A 12,681-nucleotide genomic window follows, 5' to 3' on the forward strand; every position below is an offset into this window, starting at 1 on the left:
CCGGCGTATTCTTCACGCCGACATATAGCATCTAAATATTTTACAACCCTATTAATATAGGAATATAACTTGTAGCTAAATACACGAAATACAGAAATATATTTATCTGCACAGATTTATCAATGTCGCCGATAACAGTGACGTTAAGCCGCGCTATAAGTCGTGTCTACCTGTTGTTGGATTTTCTTTGCGATCTCTTGTCTAATCTTACGGTAATGTTGTCATGTGAAATACAGGAAAATGCGTGTGTGTGTATGTTTTTACACGTATATGCACATATTTTAAATAGTACTAGTGGTCCCGCAGTAGTCGAAATTCGAATATAATTAATTGAAATTATAAGTTTGAACGTTATTATGGTCCTATTGTCAAAGTCTATTATTTTTTTTTTTAAGAGATTTTATGACCTGGTAACTAAGACCTTTAAGTCATGTCTTATTTTACTTTATATTCTTAATTTTATGAAGAATGATAATATGGAGTGAAATGAAATGAAGATGATTAATTTGAGACATTAATCAACTGGGATGAAATTTAATGAAATGAGATGATATGGGATGAAATATAATCGCAGTAAAATGGTGGTCATTTACTGAGATTTTTTCAGTGGACTTTTTGGAGGAACCCGAGAAGTTACGTCCAGCAGCTTTGTTTCATTTTCCCACATTTGTGCACTTTCACAGATATTAAACAGTTAATAAACCACCATTATTACACATTTAAACCTGAAGAAACACTAAATAGACAAAATAAAACAAATCACACAACTTCACTCCTCGCGTTCCCGCCAAAAAAGTCTATTATACTTCTATAATCACCATAGACCTATTCATACTTCAGTGATAATCACAGATTCCGCCAAGACTACACTATAGACAAATAAACAATATTAACCTATTCTCAATTTGATCACAGACTTAAGAGCAACAAAAGTTTGACAATAAACATAGAGTATTCATATGCGTGTGTGTCAAATATATGGTAGTGTGTGTAACGTTTTTTTATTGATTTAATGTATTATTAATGCATAATTTCAAACAAATTACCATTCGGCACTCCTTCGCTATATTCCCTATAAGTGTGGGAAATTTCATACTCCTCCGTCCGCGCAATTTTCGTCAAAAGGGGTAGGTACAAAATTTTTGTTTCACGTATTAATATATAGATATCTAGTTGTTTTTATAGTATCTTGAAATAAATAGTATAAAGAAAGGCTTAAAATCAACTGTGCGAAGGAAATTAAAGAAAATATTCGTATTTTTTTTTGGGAAGTCTCTTCGTGTCAACAGACGCCGTGTTATCCTTGTGGAGTTATCAGCGTTGGTGATAAGCCATGTCGGCGGCTGAGTTTCATCGCAATGGGTATGCTACAGAACATTTATACAGCCCACTAAGTTTCTCGCCGGATCTTCTCAGTGGGTCACGTTTCCGATTCGGTGATAGATTCTGCGTAGCACTGTTCTTGCTAGGGTCAGTGTTAGCAACACTCCGGTTTGAGCCTCGTGAGCTCGCCTACACACGTTAGGATGAAGCTGAAATAGCCTTTCAAGGCTATAAGCATATGTAGGGAAAAAAAGAATTTCAACAGTGAGGTCTCGGGAAGAGGATGCTTTTAAAATATGCTTCTCAAAAATCAGCTCAAGGTGATGAGAAAGCGTATGTTTTACAACATTAAGTCATTAATTAATTGTAGTACTAAATGATGGAGGTAACCTCTTTTTAGTCCACCGTTATTGGTTTGACCTGTATTTATTGCGTTTATTGTATTTATTATCTCTCACACGATTTTCAACAATTTCAAGATGTCCGCTTAACATGATGACAATTTGGTATCAAAGACAAATGGCAAAATTCCGTTTTAATGATTCAATACTAGCTTCTGACTAGAATCACTAGGATTAAAATAAATATTACGATTTAGTTCGGCTCTACTCTCAACTCTTACTCTTTTTTAAAACTTTACTGAATCCTCTCGCAGAGGTTGCAAATTTAGAACTACAACGCTGACAAAATTTCATTTAACTACGAATTTTGTTTGTTTGTGAATTATTGTGAGATAACTCTGTAATCTAAAATAAATATTAGGATATAAAAGAGAATAATACTAAATAAACTTAAGTGAAAATACGCCTTTTCTGCGATACTGATGATAGGGCTCACTGTTAACACGTATCGGGATGTATCACCGCCCTGTATATTTCGTTATAAAGGATGAGACAGACGTTGTTCAATACCTTTGAGATTTAGACATGATGTTTCTAGGTGTACATCACGTCATGATATCTATGCGCTTCTGTAACTGATTAGCATTATGTGGGGCCTGATCCCGCCTGTCCGTCTAGTATAAGTAAAAGAATATCCTTTTGTAAAACATTTCAGAGAATCCATTTAACTTTAATGTGATTTGCCCGAAGCGAATACGAGCTTTGCTCTGTAGTTTTCATCAAAATATATTCTGTTCGTTACTGTACAAGCCGTTAGTTCTGTACAGTACAAGCATATTTATTACTAACATGTACATATGTGAATCGACTGCATACGTGATCCTACGTTAAACCACGGTTCGATGCGCCACGTTCAATGGATACACGAATAAACAAAATACGATCATTTTACTCTAAAATACATGTCACGGCACAGTGTGCAATATGAATTTACGTTGTTATTGTCAAGGAAATGTGGTAGAATTTTGTTTAAATTTGTGCAGATTGGCTAGTTGCGTTTATGATCGCCTTCTACGTCACACAGTAATGTTCGCTGTGAATGTCAACTAAGTACTATATACATTAATTTTTTTGTGTCATCCAGCTTACATTAACTATGTTAAAAATCTTCTATATGGTACAAAAAATAAAACACGAACAAATAAACATTTAAACAAAAATACGTAAAAAAATTTTTTTAATGTTTTGAAGTAAAAAAGATTTAAAGAAACTTATAATAGACTGTGTATTATAAGTTTTCAAATCATATTATTTAGCCTTTTAATTTTATATTTAGTTCGTGGTTTATCAATATTGTATGGTCTTTAGTCAAACTACCATAAACTACGTACATATAGAACTCAATCCTATTTATAAATGGAGCGAGAAACACTAAGCGAAGCTGTCAATATATCGAAACGAGAGAACAAATTCAATGTACATTTAAAAATAAATGTTGCGCGAACTCATAAAACAAAAACAAACCAATAAAAGTTCAAAGATTGATTTCGAATATTAGAGAAGATTACCATATTGTCTGTGAGTACCCATCATCACAATATACTTTTATTATATGCGCAAAAAAAATTGCATGTTACCTTGTCTGTACGGATTGCTAAGTTTATTGGCATTTAAGATAACATTTTTGTCACATCATTAATATCATTAACGCATACCTAATTGTATTCCCCAATGGGTTTTTATTATGCGCTTAGTCACAGATAAGCTTGGCCGGTTTTAGTAATTTAATTTTATGTCTTCAAAGAAAATCGGCAACATGTGACCAGAAAGGTATTTCAATTTCACCAGAGGCTAAGTAAATCGTACTTTTAAATATTGTTTTGTAGAATGGAAGGATAACTGGTGGTCCGAAGGCCTTTCTAGCTTTTCCAAGACGGTTGGCCGAGCACGTCCTAAGCTAGGAGCGCTGGAATTTGCCAACAGTGATTAATGAATCTATTCTCCAACTGAGTTTCTCGCCGGATCTTCTCAGTGGATCGCGATTCCGATCCCGTAGTATATTTCACGACGCACTACTCTTGTTAGGGCCAGTGTTAGCAATTACCTCAGGTTGAGCCTATAAGCTCAACTATCAGTCCTCGCGTAGTTGGAATAGGCTACCAATGACTATTAGATAGGGAAATCAATATACTACCGGTTCGGAATGGCAACTTGTTGAGAAGATCTTGCGAGAATTTCAAATATGAAAACGCCTTTTACTTTTTTTTTTTTATGACTTTTGGTGCCAAATAAATCGATTATCCGAATAGAATCTGCATATTGTTGTTTTAATAATAAACATTGTACAAACAAAACTGTGAAACAAAACAAAGCGTATAACACAAATAACACAATGCTCGTGTCCCGTTCCGCCGTCTATTCTCAGGGAATTTTTCATCGGTTTGTAATCCTGTATAGTCGCGTGGAGTCTCGAGTTCTCTTCACAAAGGTCGATCTGTGCCGCTATTCACTATTGAACTAAGTCCGCTTTTCGGGAACGATTGTGAAGAAAAGGAATTGCTTTTGAATTTCCAAAATAAATAAATTTATTTTTGAATAGAAAATAGCTTACACGACATTTAAAACGCGATTTAGATTTTAACAAAAACAAACATTATTCTTCGGTATAGGTTCAATTCTCTCAGAATCAAGCTAGCCCCGTTTTTCAATAAATCCCGTTAACGTACCTACAAAAAGTCTTAGAATAATTACACAAAGTAAAAAAGTAAAGCGACGGTCTAAAGAACCTGGCCCTTAAGTGGAAAATATCCAGAAAAAAGTACCTTCATTTAAAATTGAGATCGAAAACTTTTAATTATCTACAAAAAGGTCGCCTTCTTATTCAGACCCGCAATTCTAAGGCCCAATAACTTGTTGAAACGCAAAGCAAATCTACTGAACGATGTCAAGGTAACACAAAAGTCAAGAAGCGATTGAATAAAAATGACAGTGATACCGATTCCGTGAATGTTAATCTAATCTAATTTAAAATTAATCCGCAAGATGAAAAGCCTGCCTGAGGGTTCAACCGGGAAGGGACGCCAAAATTGAGATGTTTCGGTATGCTACCCGTAGAAGACTACAAGTGAAAATGTTATAAAACGAGTAACGTATTTACGAAGTGTATTGGAAATTGTCAATTGATAAAATTGCTGAGATTTGGAGCCAAATAGGATTCACGATAGTTTTTGGTCTTATGTTGTTCCATTGATTTTTTTTGTAATATGTATTGAATTTATCCGACGAGCATATACATATTTATCTTGTTGGTTAAAGTTCAAGCGATAATTTCATTTCATAGAGTGTTTTTAAGTATTGCTGCTATACTCTTGAAGATTTCGAATTGGAAAACAGTAAATTAAGGCGTCGTTTTCCATTATTTTAGGCTACATTTAAATTATTCATCTAGTCCCAGAGTACGCTCGTAAATTTCATTAAGGACAACTCCACCGCAGGGAGTATTTAAAAAAAAAATCCAATACTTGTTTTTGATTTGCAATCTCGGGAATGTTTTTGGGTAGTATGTATAATATGGTTTCTTATTTCAGAGATACTGAATTTTGTGGAGCTCCCTATTATATCAATAATTAAAAGCGCGTCTTCGCTTATGAAATTCCATGGTCTATAGAAGGTTTTAACTAACAAAGTACTTTCGATTGCTATATTATGTCCAAAATTGCAAAGTATATAATGCCTGCTATTTTTCTCCTGTACTCTATTCCAAGTCCACTGAGTTTCCCCGGTTCTTCTCAGTGGGTCGCAATTTCGATCCGGTGCTACCACCTAAGGTGGAACCATAAGATATCTTTTGGAATATGCGGATAGAACTGTCATCTTAATTTTATTATATTACATTATTGGTATAATCAATTTTCAAAATTCAGCTAGGAGTCTTATATATACATACATACCTATTATACAGGACCTTAAAAAAAATTCTGCCCTCTGAATTTAAGCTTCTAAGATCTATTTGTACCAAATTGTTTTCATAATTCCTCCTCAGTGTGTAAGAGAAACTGTCAATTGATTATCGTAATTTTAAAATAACAATACAACATTTAAGGTTGGAGTGGCCAACGCAGAAAAATCTGTCCGTGATGCAAAATAGTTGGCTTTAAGGAATAAAAATTTTGGAGGGAACTTCGATCGTGGCGGGTGTCTTTTTTTTCTTGTTTTAATATAATTTGATAATTTTTGTGTAAATAGATTAGGAAAGTTTGTTTAAGCTGTAAATACTTTTATTTATATTTAGATTTTAGTTTTTGTTTATATATATATTTTTATAGGGTAAGTTTTTTTTTTACTTTTACTGTACATGAATGAACCTGAAGACCCGGGGGGTTCTCCCCCTGCGGTCGCACATCATGTAACTATTTCATATGACTCCAGTATGGATACTGATGGGTCAAATAGCACGTCGATTTTGAGACGTAAAAGAAATACGCCTAAGACTTGCAGACACTGCAATAAAAAAAGGAAGAGGAACAACAAAAATTTAGATCATGGCACAGATTGTTCTTGTGAATCTAATGTTACTGAGTCGGTTCCACATAATATTCCTTCTTCCCCATCTTCACATACTGTATCTGACTCCAACGCCGCAGTTACACCTAATTCAGATAATGTTAATCGTTTATACTTACCTTCTGACGCAGCTCCCTTTGTTGTCCACATTAGTAAGATCATAAGTTCTCCAAATGACAATGTAAGTTTACATCCTGTCATTTTTGGTAGATTTTTAAAACACAATAGCTTCCAAAATATAGTCAACGGTAGTTTAAAAAAAATTGGCAGAAACAGACTTTCTCTAGCTTTTAATAACCATTCAGATGCCAACAATTTTATCCAAAATTCTATATTACCAGCTAACAAATATAAAGCTCTTATACCTACTTTTAACATCACTCGAATGGGAATTGTAAGAGGGATTCCTATTGATTTAAGCCCAGAGCAAATTATCGAAAATGTTTCTGTTCCAATAGGGTGTGGTAGAATTTTAAAAACTAGAAGATTAAAAGTTAAAAAATCTATAGATGGTAATACCGTGTTTAATGATACAGAGACGGTGGTCATTACATTTGATGGACAAATTTTACCAACTAGAATATATATGTGCTATACAGCATTGCCTGTAGATTTATATATTTACCCAACCATACAATGTTACAATTGTTGCCGGTATGGTCATATTAAGAGCCAGTGTAGATCTAAGCCACGCTGCTTTAAGTGTGGACAGGAACACTCTGGAGATTCATGTACTGTTGATGATGATTTGATTCAGTGCTTACACTGTTCATCAATCTCACATACAGCTATAAGTAAGAGCTGCCCCGAACATGCAAGACAACGCTCTATTAAAGAATCCATGGCCAAAAGTTCGATTTCATATGCTGAATCTGCAAAATTACATCCACCTATCAATCGATCTTATTCTTCTGTAGTATCGTCTCCTTCTACTTTGAAAAAGAATCTGATTGATTCTTCTTACAACCTTCCCAATCAATCGTCACCACTAACATCATATAAAAAAACTGTCTTCATAAAGCCAAAATCTCCTTCTAATAGAGTCACAAAAGGATACGATAGAAAGTCACATGAATCCTTAATAAGAGATTACAATCCACCAGAGCCCTCTAATGGATGTGCTTTGGATCCCGAAAAGAATACTCAATCTATAGCAGATATTATTACTTTACTGATAAAATTACTATCACAGTTTAACAATTTTACATCTTCTTCGTCTTCTTTACCGTCCAACGTTGCCCCTATTTTTGATATTCTAAATAGTATTATTAACAACCATGGCCAAGGTGGTTCATTGGAATTGCCGGAGCGTTGTCAGCAAAAAACCTGATCTAATTTATTTGATAAATAAATTAGATCCCATCATTGTTTGTCTTCAAGAAACCTGGCTTAAGCCAGGTTTTCCATTTAAAATTCCTGGCTTCTCTATTGTAAGAGAAGACAGGTCAGATGGGTATGCTGGTGTTGGCATACTCATTAAGTCTCATCTTCCTTTTTCAATAATTTCTATCCCTTTACATAGTGATTCTTTTTCTATTACTGCAGTTAAAGTTAATAATATCTGTTATGCTTCTATATACATCCCTCACCCTTCCTTAGCTACTCTTCATGAAGTTTCTTCTATTCTCTCTCATCTTCCTCAACCTTTCCTCCTAATGGGTGACTTCAACTGCAGTCACATGTCTTGGGGCAGCCCATCTAATAATTACTATGGCAGTGAATTACTGGAAATTATTGATTACCATAATTTATGTGTTTTGAATTCTGGGTCTCCCACCACACGTTCTAGAGCGAGTTCAAATGTTCTAGATTTGTCTATTTGTTCGGCTAATTTAGCTTCCTCTCTTAACTGGTCTACCTTCTCGTCGACGCTTGGTAGTGATCATTACCCTATTATAATAAATTTGCCTTTTAAAAATATTAATACGAATACTCAAAAACCTCGAATGAAATATAGTATCAGAAACAACGACTGGGATGTATTTAAACAAAATGTAGATATGAAAATTAATCAGGTGCAGTCTGATTACGGTTCTGCTGACAGCTTCACTAAAATATTGATTGAAGCAGCGGATGAATCATTTCCAGTTAAGAGGGTCTCTAAGGGTAAAATCCCCTCCCCACCTTGGTGGGACAATGAATGTTCTGAGGCCATTAAAAGTAGAAAGGAAGCTGAAATGAATTATTTAGCATATACTAGTTCTGAAAATTTCGATTTACTCTCAAAATCTATCACTGAGACCCGTAAACTTTTTAAGAAAAAAAAGTTTGACAGCTGGAGAAAGTTTTGTTCTGAAATTTCGCCTGATATCCAGCCTAGTGCTGTTTGGCAGAAAATCCATAGGTTTAGATCGCTTTACAAAGAATCTAAATCTACTGTACTTCCTTACACTATAGCAAATGAGTTTTTAAGTAAGTTATCTCCTCCTTCAGTACAATTTCACAACATTCCTCTTCCAATATCAGATTACTCAGAATTGAATTCTCTTTTCTCCTTTAACGAGCTGCAGGGTGTTCTCTCGGTTGTTCGGGACTCAGCTCCGGGGCCGGACGGTATTCCTTATTCTTTTCTCTCAAATTTGACTGATAATGCGAAAACTTATTTTTTAGACATTATTAATCATATTATGGTTTCTGGTTCTGTTCCAATGTTTTGGAAAGAACAAATAATTATTCCAATTTTAAAATCGAATAAACCGTCTGATAACGCACTATCCTATCGCCCAATTGCTCTTTCATCAGTTTTATTGAAAATAATTGAACATTTAGTAAAAAATCGACTTGAATTTTTTGTCGAAAGTAATTGCTTATTGGCTGAAAGTCAATATGGCTTTAGGCGAGGGAAGAGTGCGCTCGATGGTATCAGTATATTTACTACGGATATTAGACTTGCTTTTAGCGAAAATAAATCAATACTTTCTGCTTTTTTAGATATACAGTCAGCATATGACAATGTTGTAATTTCTGTACTTAAACATAAGTTGCTTACCATTAAAACACCTCCGTTACTTATTAATATTATCATTAATTTACTCCTTGATAGATCTTTATCTTTAACGGTCGATGATAACTCTGTAGTTTCTAGGGTCTTGACTAAGGGCCTTCCTCAAGGCTCAGTATTGAGTCCTATTCTCTACAATATTTATACCCATGACTTGGAATCTTCTTTTAATGGTAGTATAAGTGTTTTGCAATATGCTGATGATTTACTTTTATATAATGCCAGTCAGTCAGTACAAGAAGCTAGTGTAGCTATAACATCTAATTTGTGCCTTTTAAAAAAATGGCTGGATAGTAATGGTTTGGATTTGTCTGCGTCCAAAAGTAGTGTTGTTCTTTTTAGTCGAATGCGACGTCCAGCAGAACCTAATGTTTTTTATGAGAACCTTAAAATCCCTGTAAAAAAAGAAGTAAAATTTCTTGGTGTTGTTTTGGACTCAAAACTCACAGGCATTCCTCATTGTAATTACGTAGTTTCGAAATGTGAACGCAGCTTGAATATTTTGCGTTGTCTTTCGGGCGTTTGGTGGGGTGCTCACCCATTTTGTCTAAAGCTACTTTACAATGCATTGATTAGGAGTGTTCTTGATTACGGTACTTTTATTTTAGAGCCTGGCAATATTTCTGCCTTTAAAAAACTTGATTTAATGCAGTCAAAATCTTTAAGAATTGTATGCGGTGCTATGAAGTCAAGCCCCATAAATGCTTTACAAGTAGAATGTAATGACCCGCCTCTGTATTTACGCAGACAATATTTATCGGATAGATATCTATTCCGTTCGTTTCAATTTTCTAATCACCCATTGAGATCAAAGTTGAATTATCTTTGTGAACATATAAACACATCTCCATATTGGAAACATAAGCAGCCTCCCCGTCTTGTAGTAAGCTATAGAAAATTCTTATCATTAGAGTCTCCTACCCACTGTTCTAATTATCTTCCTCTATTTTGTTTTAGTTATGACTCTTTAATTTTGAATCCGAATGTTAATTTAAATTTTCTTAGTTCAAATCGTCATCAATCTAATTCTGAATTCAAATCCCTTGTGAACGAAAACTGGCAAGGATATCATTCTATTTTCACCGATGCATCTAAAATAAAAAACAGTTGTGTTGGTATCGGTGTATATCATCCCCAATACAAGATTGTTCAAAAAGTGAAGTTCCCTAAAGAAACATCTGTATTTACGGGTGAATGTGTGGGTTTATTAAAAGCTGTAGAATACATTTTACTAGCTAAATTGAACCAAACAATAGTTTTTTCTGATTCTAAGAGCGCTCTGCAGGCTTTAATGAGATTCCCATTTAAATCTCGTAATTCGAATCCCGTAATTCTAGAAATAAGAAATATAATTTTTCAGTGCATGAATCTCAATTTAAAGATCAGCTTTGCTTGGATTCCAAGTCATTGTGGAATTAAAGGTAATGAAATAGCTGATACCTTGGCCAAGGAAGCTATAAGTTGTGGGGATGTTTTCCCTTTTAAAAATTATACATGTGATTTGGTGAACTTGTCTCAAGATTTCCTTCATTCTAGTTGGCAGAGTAGCTGGACTGAATCAAGCCAGTCAAAAGGGAAATCTTATAGTACTATTCAACCCACAATACCTTCAAAGCCGTGGTTTTTCAAAATTCATTTCGCTAAACGTGTAACAACATGTCTCATTCGCATGCGATTGGGACATGTTTCCACTCCAGCCCATCTTTTTAAATTCAAAATTGTTGATAATCCAGCCTGTGATTGCGGTGCTGAAGTTTGTGACGTTAATCACATTTTCTTTTCTTGCTCTCTAAATGATTGCTCTTCTTTCTATTTAAATTTGATTTCATTACGTATTCCATTTCCTACTTCCATTATGTGTCTTTTATCTATGAATTCTCCTAATGTATACAGTTTATTGTCTTTATTTATATTATCTAATGATGTACATATTTAATTTAATCTTATTTATATATGTATCTTCATATCTCTAACTTTCTTAATCTCTCCCTTGCGAATCGGTTCTAAAAAAAAAAAAAAAAAAATTATTTTTATTTTTTATTACGTAGTTCCCAAGCTTTTATTTTGCTTTGTGGCAAATGCGCAAGCCGCGCGAGCCAAAATCAAACAGAAGAAGAAGAAGGAATAAAAATTTTTTTTTCCCTATTTATTCGCTGGTATCCCACCTATGCCAGGACGGCTAGGTGATCACACGGACTCAATCTGAGAGAATTTGAGCACACTAGGTCTAAAGAGCAGTGCTTCGCAAAATCTACCACCGGACCGGAATCGCAATAAATTGAAGAGAAAGAAACGCGAGAAACTACACCGAGTCTATGGATTCAAATGACGTTTATTGCTTTTTGTTCACGTTTGTTTGATACTTCGGTCCTTGCAAGAACTATTCATCAAGATCCACCGAATAACTCCATTAAAATATTTTAGTGGTATTTTAAATTCTAACTTAACTTTACAACCAAGATAATCTAGAAAAAAATAGTTTACACACAAGACAAACCAAACTGCAACATGTAATTTGATAACGACATGGCATCTTAAAATGCTAATAATAAAATACTAATACAGTACTCAAACTCATTCATAATAACACAATTCATAATACCTATATAATCTGTGCCACTAAGTAATAACATTAAACTCCGTTGACATAAACCCGTAAAAGTCAATGGAAAACTTACCAAATATTCACATACGTGGCCGTTGAGGGCGATAAAGATTTATGACTCAATAATACTTTGATTATTTCGCAGATTCAAGGAAGTTGAAGCTTTACGAGGCGGGCGGCTCCTTATTTGCGCAATAATGTCTCGTTATTACCATCCCGCAATCTCGTCAAAGTTACCGATCGATACTTTATGTTCTTTGCCTTGTAAACGAAAGATTACATTTCGTTTTTGACAACAGGTATACGTTTTGTTTATTACATTTGTAAGTAAAGAGCATACTGCTCTTAATCGTCAGCAATGGCATTTTTTTATTTTTTTTACCTACCTACCTATGCAGATAGCCTTGAGAGGCTATTTCAGCTTCGCCCTAACGTTTGTAGGTGAGCTCACGGGGCTCAAACCTGACTACGATGCTAACACGAACCCTAGCAAGAGCCGTGCTTCGCAGAATCTGCCACCGGATCGGAAACGCGACCCGCTGAGAAGATCCGGCGAGAAACTCAGTGGGCTAGCAATGAACAGCTAAGCCGCTGTCAAAAATAAATAATTATAAAATAATAATAATATGTATTGCCAAATCCCAAATAGGATTTTCCTTCGTGTAATGAGTGATGCTAACACACCTATAAGGCGAGAATAATCAATAATCATTATGCACACAAAAATCTTGGTATTCAAGAATCATTTTGAAAGATTATATAGAATAAACATTACAATCTCATCATGTGACTAGGAAAATGTTTACACCATATTACGCTTTCATTATCGCGAATTTTTTATACATTTT

The 12,681-nt window shown here is 34.5% G+C and overlaps 1 protein-coding gene and 1 long non-coding RNA gene across 2 annotated transcripts; both read left to right on the forward strand.

Annotated features, from left to right (window-relative positions):
* The first annotated feature begins 3,107 nt into the window (after positions 1-3,107).
* LOC134199202 (uncharacterized) lies at positions 3,108-12,479 on the forward strand. The gene is made up of 2 exons (XR_009973588.1): positions 3,108-3,242; positions 11,979-12,479. It is a non-coding gene; the product is annotated as an uncharacterized LOC134199202 (long non-coding RNA).
* Positions 8,228-11,411, forward strand: LOC134199209 (uncharacterized). The gene is made up of 2 exons (XM_062669575.1): positions 8,228-10,981; positions 11,277-11,411. The coding sequence occupies exons 1-2, from the start codon at positions 8,228-8,230 to the stop codon at positions 11,409-11,411; spliced, it is 2,889 nt and encodes a 962-aa protein (XP_062525559.1).
* Positions 12,480-12,681: the final 202 nt, after the last annotated feature.

The sequence above is a fragment of the Bombyx mori genome, chromosome 8 (genome assembly GCF_030269925.1).
Source record: "Bombyx mori chromosome 8, ASM3026992v2".
NCBI classification, from domain to species: Eukaryota; Metazoa; Arthropoda; class Insecta; order Lepidoptera; family Bombycidae; genus Bombyx; species Bombyx mori.

Bases quoted from the DNA above. Each gene is read 5' to 3' on its own strand.
- LOC134199209 (XM_062669575.1), top strand. From the start codon at position 8,228: ATGAAAATTAATCAGGTGCAGTCTGATTACGGTTCTGCTGACAGCTTC. The intron at 10,982-11,276 runs GTTTGTGACGTT...TTTATTACGTAG, and splicing joins CCTGTGATTGCGGTGCTGAA to TTCCCAAGCTTTTATTTTGC.